Here is a 14,166-nt window from a genome sequence, read left to right as displayed (position 1 = left end):
AATATAGCTCCACATTGATCTGGTACTGGTGCTCCCTGTATATAGTTCCACATTGATCTGGTACTGGTACTCCCTGTATATAGTTCTACATTTATCTGGTACTGGGGCTCCCTGTATATAGCTCCACATTGATTTGGTACTGGTACTCCCTGAATATAGCTCCACATTGATCTGGTACTGGTGCTCCCTGTATATAGTTCCACATTGATCTGGTACTGGTACTCCCTGTATATAGTTCTACATTGATCTGGAACTGGTGCTCCCTGTATATAGCTCCACATTGATCTGGTACTGGTACTCCCTGTATATAGCTCCACATTGATTTGGTACTGGTACTCCCTGTAAATAGCTCCACATTGATCTGGTACTGGGGCTCCCTGTATATAGCTCCACATTGATCTGGTACTGGTACTCCCTGTATATAGCTCCACATTGATCTGGTACTGGTGCTCCCTGTATATAGCTCCACATTGATCTGGTACTCTCTGTATATAGCTCCATCCTTGTGTATTTTATTTGACTATTTTTACTATTTTATTTTTAAACTCTGCATAGTTGGGAAGGGCTCGTAAGCATGCATTTGATGGTAAAGTCTACACCAGTTGTATTCGGCGCATGTGCCAAATTAAATTTGATCATTCCACTGGCATGGTCAGAGGAGTTGGCTAAAGCACAAACAGATCTGGGACCAGGCTACAAGGAGAAACGACAGCAACACTCAACTGACCTTTATGCTGCATATACCAAGAGCATTATAGCTGATATATAATCTACGCATCACACACTTCCTACCTGTACTCCTTTAGACCAGTGTTATTTAATATATTCTAGTACTAGTCCACCTGAGTTAGCTTTAATTTAACGTTTATTTAACGAGGCAAGTCAGTTAAGAACAAATTCTTATTTACAATGACGGTCTACCCCGGGCCAAACCCAGAAGACGCTGGGCCAATTGTGTCACCCTATGGGACTCCCAATCACGGCCAGTTGTGATACAGCCAGCGAACAAAGGGCATGGTGATTATTTGACCAATTGAATGAGGATTGCTAGTAGTGGAAAATAGCAAATAAATAAAACTGCTGGGGACACTCCATTCCACACCATGTTTTAGACTGTCCAGCCCTATCTCACGTTTGTCATCTTTCCCATCCTACCGGTCTTTCCTCCGCTCTCCAATTGGCACAGGGCTGACGGAGATTCTGGGCAGGGTGGATATGGAGCTCTGTGATTGGCTGCTGGCGAAGGAGGAAGTCTCCAGGTTCAGAGGTGATTGGGGGGGAGTGATGAGGCTGGGACTGCTGCACTCTGAATGTGACAGGGAGCCTGGAGAGGGGTGGCGGGGAGAGAGGGTAAGAGACTTTAAATGAGATATTAAGATGAGATCGTACTTTATTAATTCCCAAGGGAAAATGTGTTTGTCATTCTTACAACCATAGTAAAAACAATTAAAATACTCACAACAGTTAAAACATGGTAGTAGAGCGAAAGCGAGAGTGAGAAAGGGAAAGAATTGGTCCATAGTTACAGTGTCATTTCTCAGACAGGTAACCAGGTTGTAAATATCCTGACAAAAGCATATTAACCCCCAGCTTTAATGGCCCAGGACACAAAATCTATATGGTTAAAGTGTTTCCCTGTGTTTAGTGTTTTTTCAACAGTAGATTAGTGTTTCCCTGTGTCCAACTTTTTCAGCAATAGATTACAGAACAGCACCTTTACATTACCTGCTAACAGGGGTATCACATCTCAGAGAAAAAACAAATGTAGTCAGCTGTTTGATTTGGAATAATATTCTTTAGTTGAGTGGAAAATGAGCATTCTAAAGTCCCCTTGGGACCAGAGTCAGGTAATATTGGTCGAGAGGTACAGTATTCAGGGAATAGGCATCTTAATACGTGTTCATTCATCCATCCACTCATTTGTTAATTCATTCATTTGTCTATCCACCCACCCATCAATAATGTTGTTAACTAATTTGTTTGTTCAATTATGCATCCATCCATCCATCCATCCATGCATGTACCTCTGTCAGAGCCCAGCATAGATCGAGGGTAGCGGGGAGTGGAGGGGATCTTAATCCTCTCGTTCCGGTACTGGACGTTACTGGAAGAATCTGATGCAATAGAGGAAAAGTCCATCAGTGTGTGTGTGTGTGTGTGTGGGCGCGCGTGGGCGTGTGTGTGTATATAATTCAATTATTGTGTGTGTGGCGTGGGTATAATAAGTATTTTTTGTGTGTGCGCAAGCATGTATAATACGAGCGCGTGTATGTGGCGTGCATGCATGGGTGACTGACCAAGGCCCAGGCGAGCACTGGAGGGTAGTGAGTTGGTACCATGGGAGGTGCGGCTGCTGCGTGACGAGGACTCTGAGTAGTCTGCTGCTGGACGCTTTTGGCTCAGGTCCAGGCTCAGACGGCCCTGGTGCTGCGGACTGACACACATACTCTCTTCCTACATAATTCATGGGTTGAACATAGCGCCACCAACGCCTTTTTATGAAAGTCATCTTAGGGACTGGTGCACGACTGAATCTGCTACTCAACCCATTCTCAAACAGCACGACATCTCCAAAGGATGCAACTATTTAGTAGGAGAAACTTGTCATCATTGTAATGTTGTCAGATTGACTTTAGATGTAGTATAACATTAGCTAGCTAGCTAAGATAGAGGGGAGAGCACCGGATTTCAGCTAGCTAACGTTACCATTGCAAGGTATTTTTAACCAACTTACCTAACTAAAGGCAACATTGCCATAAAGAAAAATTGCCTTCATCATAATGATGACCAAGTTGTTTCCTACTAAATATTTGCCTACTTAAGCAATGTCATATTTTCAAGCCAATAATTTAGACTAAATGATAATTTGCCCCCTTGAGGAATGACTGGGCTCCACTTTTCGGGGTAGTTATTCTGTCGGGGTAGTTATTCTGTCTGGGGTAATTACCTGGGGTGTTGGTTGTTGTGCTGGTGTTGGCAGATCTGGGAGGAGACAGAGGGACAGTTGTTGGTGTGGACTCTGTGGCTGCGGACTGTGTAGACTGGGTTCCTCATCACTGCGGTCACCGCTGGACACGGGGCCAGGCCACGATGGGCCGAGTCTGATAGAACACACACACACTGATTAGAGAACAACAACAACCACCACCACCACACCGGTTAAATAGGAGGAACACACACTGGCTAGAGAGGCTCCAGATAGAAATGTGTTATGGGTCCTCCTGAGTGGTGCAGCGGTCTAAGGCACTGCATCGCAGTGTTAAAGGCGTCACTACAGACCAGAGTTCGATCCCGGGCAGTGTCACAACCGGCCGTGATCGTGAGTCCCATAGAATTGTCTCAGCATCATCCGGGTTAGGGGAGGGTTTGGCCGGGGGACTACTTGGCTCATTGCGCTTTCAGCGAATCCTTGTGGCGGGCCGGGCGGATGCAGGCTGACCTTGATCATCAGGTGAAAGGAGTTTCCCCCGACACACTGGTGCGGCTGGTTTCTGGGTTAAGCGGGCGGGTGCATTTGGAATTTTGGATGAAAAGCAGGCCCAGAAGATAGGATATGCATATATATAATAGTAGATATGGATAGAAAACACTAAAGTTTCCAAAACTGTTAAAATAGTGTCTATGAGTAAAACAGAACTGATTTGGCAGGCGAAAACCTGAGAAAAATCCATTCCGGAAGTAGGATTTTTGTGTTGTAGTTTTCTATTCAATTCCATTAGTGTCCATTGACTTAGGGCTTAAATTGCAGTTCCTATGCCTTCCACTAGACGTCAGTCTTTAGAAATTGTTTCAGGCTTGTATTCTGAAAAATGAGGGAGTAAGAGCAGTCTGAATGAGAGGACCCTGCAGTGTCACAGAGCTTTTTCATGCGCACGACCGAGAGAGTGCCTTTCTTGTTTACCTTTTATATTGACAACGTTATTGTCCGGTTGAAATATTATCGATTATTTAAGCTAAAAACAACCTGAGGGTTGAATATAAACATCGGTTGACATGTTTCTATGAACTTTACAGATACAATTTGGATTTTTTTGTCTGCCTGTTGTGACTGCGTTTGAGCCTGTGGATTACTGAAGGAAAGGCGAACAAAACTGAGGTTTTATCGAACAAAAGGAACATTTATTGAATAAATGAATGTCTTCTGAGTGCCACCATATGAAGATTGTCAAAGGTAAGTGATTCATTTTATCTATATTTCTGACTTGTGTAACTTCTATTTGGCTGGTTACTGTTTGTAATGATTTGTCTGCTGGCCTATGTTCTCAAATAATCGTAAGGTGTGCTTTCGACGTAAAGCATTTTTGAAATCTGAACAGTGGTTGGATTCACAAGGAGTTAATCTTTAAACCCATGTAAAATAGTCATATCTTTTCTGAATTTTTATAATGAGTATTTTTGTATTTGAATTTGGCGCGCTGCAATTTCACTGGATGTTGGCCAGGTGGGACGCTAGCGTCCCACATACCCTAGAGAGGTTAAGAAGCGCGGTTGGGCTGGTCATGTTTCTGAGGACACATGACTCGACCTTCGGCCCCTGAACCCATTAGGGAGTTGCAGCGATGAGAAGATTGAAATTGAAGAGGAAAAGAGGCTACATTTATTATTTTTATTAAAAAGGAGAGTGTGTGAGAGAGAGAGAGAGAGAGAGAGAGAGAGAGAGAGAGAGAGAGAGAGAGACTCACTTGCAGGCAGGGTACTGTTGTAGATGGTGGTCACGAAGCCCACACTGTGTCTGTGAGAGCGGTTGGGAGAGGAGCGAAGCATCTCTCTGGGCTCTGGGGAGTGATCGTCATTGGAGTAGCTCTGATGGTTGACAGATACAGAAATCATTGGGTTTAATGATGAGGAACAGAAAGAGTAGGAGAATAAGGAGAAGGACCCATTTCAGAGTGGGACCCCAGTCACAGTCCAATGACCAGAAACAGAAAGAAGAGAACGATGGGAAGTAAACTGAAGGAGCAGTTTAAGAGTGCTGGGATGAGACCACAGCCCCCGGACTCAGCACATATCGCCTGGAGCTCTGTACAGAGGCATCAATCACCATTGAGGCAGCCTGGTGGCGAGGCACACACAGAAAGGGTTGTAAATACTGCCACAAAAAGGCTGCCGTGTATCACCCTGGAGTACTGGCTGGGTGCGAGGCCACGCAGTGCTGGTGTTTCTCTTTTTAAATGAAGTGTTTTGAGACATAAGGTGCATCTCAGTAGTCTTAAGTGGAATGCACATCTTGTCTCCTCTCCTTGATCATAGGCTAGGTACAGTGGGGCAAAAAAGTATTTAGTCAGCCACCAATTGTGCAAGTTATCCCACTTAAAAAGATGAGAGGCCTGTCATTTTCATCATAGGTACACTTCAACTATGACAGACAAAATGAGAAAATCAATCTTTTTCTGTTTCTCAATACTTTGTTATATACCCTTTGTTGGCAATGACAGAGGTCAAACTGTTTTCTGTAAGTCTTCACAAGGTTTTCACACACTGTTGCTGGTATTTTGGCCCATTCCTCCATGCAGATCTCCTCTAGAGCAGTGATGTTTTGGGGCTGTTGCTGGGCAACACGGACTTTCAACTCCCTCCAAAGATTTTCTATGGGGTTGAGATCTGGAGACTGGCTAGGCCACTCCAGGACCTTGAAATGCTTCTTACGAAGCCACTCCTTCATTGCCCGGGCGGTGTGTTTGGGATCATTGTCATTCTGAAAGACCCAGCCACGTTTCATCTTCAATGCCCTTGCTGATGGAAGGAGGTTTTCACTCAAAATCTCACGATACATGGCCCCATTCATTCTTTCCTTTACACGGATCAGTCGTCCTGGTCCCTTTGCAGAAAAACAGCCCCAAAGCATGTTTCCACCCCCATGCTTCACAGTAGGTATGGTGTTCTTTGGATGCAACTCAGCATTCTTTGTCCTCCAAACACAACGAGTTGAGTTTTTACCAAAATGTTCTATTTTGGTTTCATCTGACCGTATGACATTCTCCGAATCTTCTTCTGGATCATCCAAATGCTCTCTAGCAAACTTCAGACGGGCCTGGACATGTACTGGCTTAAGCAGGGGGACACGTCTTGCACTGCAGGATTTGAGTCCCTGGCGGCGTAGTGTGTTACTGATGGTAGGCTTTGTTACTTTGGTCCCAGCTCTCTGCAGGTCATTCACTAGGTCCCCCCGTGTGGTTCTGGGATTTTTGCTCACCGTTCTTGTGATCATTTTGACCCCACGGGGTGAGATCTTGCGTGGAGCCCCAGATTGAGGGAGATTATCAGTGGTCTTGTATGTCTTCCAATTCCTAATAATTGCTCCCACAGTTGATTTCTTCAAACCTTCAAATCTGCTTACCTATTGCAGATTCAGTCTTCCCAGCCTGGTGCAGGTCTACAATTTTGTTTCTGGTGTCCTTTGACAGCTCTTTGGTCTTGGCCATAGTGGAGTTTGGAGTGTGACTGTTTGAGGTTGTGGACAGGTGTCTTTTATACTGATAACAAGTTCAAACAGGTGCCATTAATACAGGTAACGAGTGGAGGACAGAGGAGCCTCTTAACGAAGAAGTTACAGGTCTGTGAGAGAAAGAAATCTTGCTTGTTTGTAGGTGACCAAATACTTATTTTCCACCATAATTTGCAAATAAATACATTAAAAATCCTACAATGTTATTTTCTGGATTTTTTTCCCTCATTTTGTCTGTCATAGTTGAAGTGTACCTATGATGAAAATTACAGGCATCTCTCATCTTTTTAAGTGGGAGAACTTGCACAATTGGTGGCTGACTAAATACTTTTTTGCCCCACTGTATGTGAACACAACATATTAGAGGATGACTTCACCTGTTCAGTTCTTTAATGTAAATGCATATGGAGAGGAGAAGCGAGGAAGCCACTTCAGACTATTGTAATCAGCCTTAGTGAAAAGCACTCTACATTAACATCAAACAGACCTGGAAGGAGGGCAGAGTGATGGACTGGGGGGTCATCCTGCGTCGGAGAGCTGGTGCTGATTTAGGGCGGGGCCTCTTCACATCAGGCTCCTCCCCCCTGGTGCGTCCAATGTCCTCATCACATGACTTCCTCGATGTCAGCATTTTCCCATCCAGGAAGTAGTGGTTCCCGTTTCTGTCTCTTTCCCTCTCCCTTTCTCGTTCCATCTCGTGTTCCCCGTGGCCCTCCCCGGTAACCATGGAAACAGCATCCCCCTTGCCGCCGTTCCCGTCGGAGGTGAGCGTGCAGTCGGAGGCGGAATTGCTCTGCTGTTTGTGTTTGAATTTGAACGAATCGCTGCGGGTAGGCGGCGGAGGAGGGGTGGGTGTGGCCGTAGAGGAGGAGGAGAGAGACTCAGTCTTGGAGGGCTGCGGGGAGTGGGCCACCAGCTGATTGGGCAACAGGTACTCTATCTTGGAAGATGGGGAGCCATCTCAGGCCGTGGTTTGAAGGCGTCCGTGTCGAAGATGGACTTCCTCTGTTTGGGTGACTTGAAGATGGACAGCTGGGTCGGAGTCGTCGCTGTGGTCGTATCCACGGCGACAGACATCCCGCCGACGATCATCTTCGGCCAAGTACCGCCGCTGTGTTTCTTCTCCAGGGTAGTCTCCACTGTGATGCAGTCGGGGGGGTTAGAGGGGTCATAGGTCATGGGGGGTGGAGGGGGCTTGGCGTAGGGGGACCCAGAGCAGCACTCCTGGAAGGCGCTGGGGCCGTAGCGGCTCGGGGGACCCAGACCAAGGTCAGAGGACGGCCGGAGGCTGGTGGCATGGAGAGACCCCGTGGAGAAGGGCTTCCTGACGTCCCCGTACGGGCCCATCCCCTCCTCGGCCTCCACACCCCTGCTTTTCCTCCTCTCTCCTTGGACATTGACACTACCACCTCCCCCACCTGTGTCGGGGCAGAAGATGTCTGTCTGTGTGGAGCTGTTGTGTTTGAGGTTACGACTGTTCCTGGAGTGGACCTCGGAGAGACGGCTGTTGGACGATGACTCGCGCAGGCTGTCGAAGATGTTCTGGCCCGACGAACTGTGAGGGAAGAACTGGGAACATAAAAGGATGGACAGAGATAAAGGGGGTGTTAGGAATAGCACTAGACGAGTAAAAACACATTTCCTTTTTTCCTAAACTCTAAACTTTCCGCCAAAAATAAAGTTCACACTATCCAGGAATCTAGTCACTGCAGTGCAGTAATATCTAACATGTTTGTTCTTGAGAAAGTCAGTCGCTGTCCTAAAAAAAGAGTGCCCGCTATAGCATCAAATAAGGGTGTTGCAGTGTATGGCACTACATGGACTTCAGGAGAACTTGAGTCTAAATTAAGGCTGATTTGAGGACAGCGGGCGGTGAAGTTTAGATTCACCTTCAAGTCAAAGCCCTATGTTTAAAATAAGGCTGTTATGTGGCACCACATTGACTGGAGGACAACTTGTCTTTAGTCTAATTTGAGGCTAGTGTGCATTCAAGGAGCTTAGTAGAGGAGCTAGTTTAGATTCACCTTCATGAGAGAGAGGCTGAGAGAGTCCCTACAGTTCCTCAGCAGTGTCTCACACTCCGTCAACGACTTGTTGTCCAGAGCGATGCCGTTGATCTGGGGGAAACAGAAGCCACATAAAAAAGTGGACACACACTACTCACTTCCCACACATCCTTCTAAAACACACATACAGTTTTGCTAGGTGGTATTGCTTTCAAGAGAGATTGAGAATTCAACTACCCTAACCCCAAATAGAGATCTCCTGCACCTGAAGAACTCAGTGCCAGAGATTTGAGTCTGCCTGCTGCTGCAGTGGGATACTTTAGAAAATCTAGGCCAGTGGTTCTTCTTAGAACTTTAACACCCCCACACTCCTTTCTCAATCCCCAAATTTCCATGACAATAGGCCTGAGATGAATTATAAAATACTGCAGCAAGGAGAGGAGCGCAGGGAGAGGAAACAGGAAAGTAGGTAGTGTATTCAAGCCTGAGCAAAAATATTTGTCATATATACCGATAGGTGTAGTAAAATGTGTTGTTTTACAGGGTCAGCCTTGTTAATTAGGGTTAAGTGCCTTTCTCAAGGGCACGTCGGCAGATTTTTTTCACCTTGTCGGCTCGGGTATTCGAACCAGCGACCTTTCAGTTACTGGCCCAACACTAGGCTACCTGCCGCCCACCCCCCAAAAAAATTAGAGATCAGACTAGTGAACTTTTAACATTAAAATGAAACAGTACTCTTTGAAGCATGTTATTCCATCTGGGGAGTCCAGTCTAAGTCGGAGTACTGAGCATTAAGAGTGCAGCTGTGACATATGCAAAATTGTGCATTGACTGCATATGTCGCTGTTGGTTCAGCATGTTCAAGTCCTTCGCTTACTAACATAATTAAACATATCTGTATATGTGAAATATAACCTGCTACATTAAGTTATTAACGACTACAAGGACATGGTATCAGACGATACACAACCATGATTGACATCTGCAGGCATCTGGTCTAATGTTTGCTAATCACCAAAACTTAGCTATCATGTCCCATATCAGCTAGCCAGGCTTCACTATTAAAGTTGAGGGTGTCAACAGGGGTGCGCCCGAACTGGCACCCCATTTCATATATTGCGCATTAGTCTCGACCTTGGCCGTATGGGCTCTGGTCAAAAACAGTACTCTGTGTAGGGAATAGGGTGCAATTTGAGACAAGCCTTGGTCTGCCATTAAAAGGTGAGTGGGGAGATATCTAAGCCCAGTGGTTTTACTAAGCAGCAGAACTTCACAGTACGGACCTGGAGGATTATGACAGCAGATTCAGTAGGTGGATCATGATTAGAGAGAAGGTCTTTTGCCAGGTAGAGTGATGACTGGCTAACATTGTTTCTGTCACCAAATCACTAGAGACCAAAATGGAACAGGGGTCAAATCAGGTGGAGGAGGAGGTAGAGGTTGGAAGAGAGGAGTAGAAACAGGAGGAGGAAGATAAGGAGGTGAGGTGGAGAAGGAGGGGGCAATGGAGGAAGAAGAACAGGAATGAAGAGTATGAGGAAAATAGAGGTGGTGGTGGAGGACTCACAGCAATAAGTCTGTCTCCAACAGTCAGAGATCCCTCCCTGGAAGCAGGACTCCCCTGGACGAGGGCTGTCACAAACACACCATTCTCCAGACCTATACCACTGTCTGGAGTAGAGAGGAGAATACAATATGTATTACACACTTCAGACCTATAACACTGACGTTAGAATACAAGTGAAGACATCAAAACTATGAAATAACACGTATGGAATCATGTAGTAACCAAAAAAACAAAAAAAGTGTTAAACAAAGCAAAATATAATTTATTTGAGATTTTTCAAAGTAGCCACTCTTTGCCTTGATGACAGCTTTGAACACTCTTGGCATTCTCTCAACCAGTTTCGTGAAGTAATCACCTGGAATGCATTTCAATTAACCTCTTGGGTAGGGGGCAGTGTTTTCACATCCGGATGAAAAGCGTGCCTAAAGTAAACTCCCTGTTACTCAGGCCCAGAAGCTAGGATATGCATATCATTGGTAGATTTGGACAGAAAACAAAAGTTTCTAAAACTGTTCAAATGATGTATGAGTATAACAGAACTGATGGCAGGAGAAACCGAGAGGACAAACCCTCCCCCCCCCACCACCACCACTGTTTTTAATGTATGTTACTTTTTATAAGGCGAAATCCTCCCAGATTGCAGTTTCTATGGCTTTCACTAGATGTCAGTCTTTAGAAAGAATTTCATGCTGGTTTTTGGAAAAATGAGCCACCTTTTCTAGGTGGCTGATATAATACAACCATGCACTGAATCAATAAATCAAATCAATCATTCAACAAAACATTAAAACAAGAACAGGGGTGAATTCATTAGTCGAATTCCGATGCAAACCGTTTTGAGACAGACCAAAAACCTTTTTGCAACATAATCCGACTGATGAATAGACCTATTCTAGTTGATTTGTTGTTTTGTTGAATGATTGCCTGATTTACAATTTATTCTAAGAACCAGACGGAAGCAAACAGAAAGAAAGGGGATGGACCAACCTGAATTTGTCAAATAGAAACTTGTTTTCTTTGCAAAACATTTTAAATTTGGAGTAAATGGTTTCCTAATGAATACACACCAGGAGTGCCACAAATGTTACCTTTGTGTCCGATCAGGTTGATGTGTACAGGGGTGACCAGCCTTCCTCCCAGGGACTTCCTCCTGCGAACCACCATGTTGATAAGCCCGCCTCTGTTAAGCACTGCCTTTACCACCTGCTTCCTGTCCTTGTTGGTCAGGTCCATGTCATTTATCTTCAGCAACCAATCGTTAACTCTGAAAAGCAGGAAGTAAAAACGTGATATTGGGGATGATGAAGATGAGGAACGAACAGGGGTTACTGAACTTGAACCTCAAGAAATTTTACCTTAACCTTCCATCTGCAATACTTCCTTTGTCCACTCTTGTCACAAATATTCCACAATCTCCTGGTAAATATGGATCGTTTACCCCCTCTGCTATGTCAAACCCAAGTGCCTTTAAATCCATGTCATCCTGCAGGAAAACAGCTAAGTTAAACATACTGGTTATCTACATACATATCAGTTCTGAGCCCCTTTATTAAACTGGATTTTAACATTTGCTGGAAATTAATTCATCTGATCAATCAGTCAATCCATCCATCCACCCATCCAATCAATACATCAACAGTAAGTCAAATAAGCATTCAATCAAATCAATGAAAGTATTGTCTCTCCAGAATCACCCTGTCCTTCTCAAACTCCACAACCTCCGTCTCCCACTCCAGAGAGTCTGTGTCGATGGCGGAGTCATGGGAGCTGTGGGCCATCAGCTGACAAAACCTGGCCTCCTTGTCCAGCTGGCTCTCCATCTTCTCTCTGACCACAGGAAGTGATGTCACAGGTCAGAACACATCACAACAGTGTGCAGGATATATCTACATGTCACTGAGTGCATGTACACAATCTGCTAAATGAGGAAACGTGTGCCTTGTAGCATTTTCATAGAGTTTCTAAATGCTGCACAACTACATCTATAGGGCACCATAGACAGACCTGCCAACCCTGTCAAACTTTTTAGAATACCAGACACATGCAGCAAATTGGAGATTCAACTTGCATGTAACTGCTGCCCGGTCTGTTTCTCGCCGTCTCCTCACTCTCATCATCTGGCATAGATTTACTGACTGGCTGAAATAACAATGACTTGCTAAATTAGCTGCTAATTTTGTTATTGCACAACCTATGCTAACTTTTGTTTCATGAGCACATGTGCTTAGACAAACATTATGGATCACACCTGGTTCAGTTCAGTCCTCTGAAAAGGTATTTACAAAACATAAATAAAAGATTCATACTGATAAGTACAGAACATATAAAATAAATATATGTTTTGTGGAATTAGCACAGATTGTCTGCATGTTTATGCCATTACATGTAGAGCGTAGAACGGAGTTAATTATCTCTAATGTTTTTCTAAGCACATGCCCCCACGTTTAGTCTCTATAGTAGAGGAACGCTTGTCAACTCTCAAACAGAGCCAATCACTTGGACCAGCTAACAAGTATTGGCCTTTTAGACACGGTTCCAAATCAACACTAAAAGAAACATCTATTTGAAAACATAAAAACAAAAACAGATGATCGAATTGACACAGACCACAAACTGGCTACGCAAAGCTAAAGTAAGCTACCGCAAAGGGAATCTGAATGCTGTTCGCAAGAAGAGTCCGCTGTTTCAGCCTATGTAAAGGTGCCTATTGTACTTATTTGCAGCACATAGATCATTTCAGATTTTCTAAATTCATAAAATCTCAAATCTAGTGCAGCCATTTTAGAAGCATTGCCTCTATAGCCAATACCAGACACTCATTCATTCTTCATTGTGCAGTCTCCTAAACTCCCGACCCCATTTAATGCCAGGATGTAAATATTTATTTTTAATTATACTTTTGTAAAGCTTTTGTGACGTGGATCATACTTACAGGTACAGTCCATCGGGTTACGTGATCCTCGTAATGTTACGTGGAAAATACAACTAATGGGACGCAGAATTAAATGTATATCACAATCGCACAAATGCGACCAGTTATTTTTCGTATTTGCATTTAACTATTTCACGAGCAAATGAGAGTGAACTGCTGGCATTTTAGAGCTCACCGAATGTCCATCTTATGTTCGGTAACGTTAGCTTGAAACAATTAGAGTTTACCTTTCCACAACACGTGGAGTCGAAGGGGGATTTTGTCCATGTGTTCACGTACAGCTGATAGTTGGCAAACTCAGCATCACAACAAACAGGAGGGGCAGACACCCGGTTGCTACATCGAATAATGATGCATTAATCGCCATGTCCGTTGACACAAACTCAGAACATGTCTGTGTTGCAGAGCGATTATCAGGATGTTAAATTTACTCAGTGGAGTTGTTTTGTATTAAAATGTTTTTTTTATTTTTAATAATCAGGCCCTATTAATTTCTGCGTACTTTGAACTCAGATCTCGTACATGCATACATGGACAGAGAATTGCATAGTCGGTACGCAAAATGAGTGCATATTGGCAGGTCTGCATAGATATCTATAGGGCAAAGCAACCGTTCAAAGTGCTGCAAGGGAAGTGTTACCAAAGTCTAAAAAGTAGCAGCAAAGTCATATTCTACAGTGTGTAAAGGAAAGGCTGAAGGAGAAATAGGCCTATGGTGGCTGACGGTCACTAAGATACATTATGTCCTTATGAGGCCTGCCTAGAGGGGGTGGCTGACGGTCACTAAGATACATTATGTCCTTATGAGGCCTGCCTAGAGGGGGTGGCTGACGGTCACTAAGATACATTATGTCCTTATGAGGCCTGCCTAGAGGGGGTGGCTGACGGTCACTAAGATACATTATGTCCTTATGAGGCCTGCCTAGAGGGGGTGGCTGACTGTCACTAAGATACATTATGTCCTTATGAGGCCTGCCTAGAGGGGGTGGCTGACTGTCACTAAGATACATTATGTCCTTATGAGGCCTGCCTAGAGGGGGTGGCTGACTGTCACTAAGATACATTATGTCCTTATGAGGCCTGCCTAGAGGGGGTGGCTGACTGTCACTAAGATACATTATGTCCTTATGAGGCCTGCCTAGAGGGGGGGTGGCTGACTGTCACTAAGATACATTATGTCCTTATGAGGCCTGCCTAGAGGGGGTGGCTGACTGTC

General features: G+C 44.5%; 1 protein-coding gene across 1 annotated transcript in view; it reads right to left on the bottom strand.

Moving 5' to 3' along the window:
* dlg5a (discs, large homolog 5a (Drosophila)) overlaps nt 1-14,166 on the bottom strand; it is a 66,016-nt gene that overhangs the window by 17,598 nt on the left and 34,252 nt on the right. The window contains 12 exon segments of the mRNA XM_029640343.2: nt 1,156-1,324; nt 2,025-2,114; nt 2,298-2,434; nt 2,948-3,101; nt 4,683-4,803; nt 6,933-7,403; nt 7,406-8,014; nt 8,470-8,562; nt 10,019-10,122; nt 11,107-11,282; nt 11,374-11,501; nt 11,713-11,845. Of these exon segments, the coding sequence (XP_029496203.2) occupies nt 1,156-1,324; nt 2,025-2,114; nt 2,298-2,434; nt 2,948-3,101; nt 4,683-4,803; nt 6,933-7,403; nt 7,406-8,014; nt 8,470-8,562; nt 10,019-10,122; nt 11,107-11,282; nt 11,374-11,501; nt 11,713-11,845 (2,385 nt within the window).

This window comes from Oncorhynchus nerka, linkage group LG28 (genome assembly GCF_034236695.1).
Source record: "Oncorhynchus nerka isolate Pitt River linkage group LG28, Oner_Uvic_2.0, whole genome shotgun sequence".
In the NCBI taxonomy this organism is placed as follows: domain Eukaryota; kingdom Metazoa; phylum Chordata; class Actinopteri; order Salmoniformes; family Salmonidae; genus Oncorhynchus; species Oncorhynchus nerka.
The sequence above is the reverse complement of the archived record's forward strand: the minus strand, read 5'-3'. Positions and strand labels throughout refer to the sequence as shown.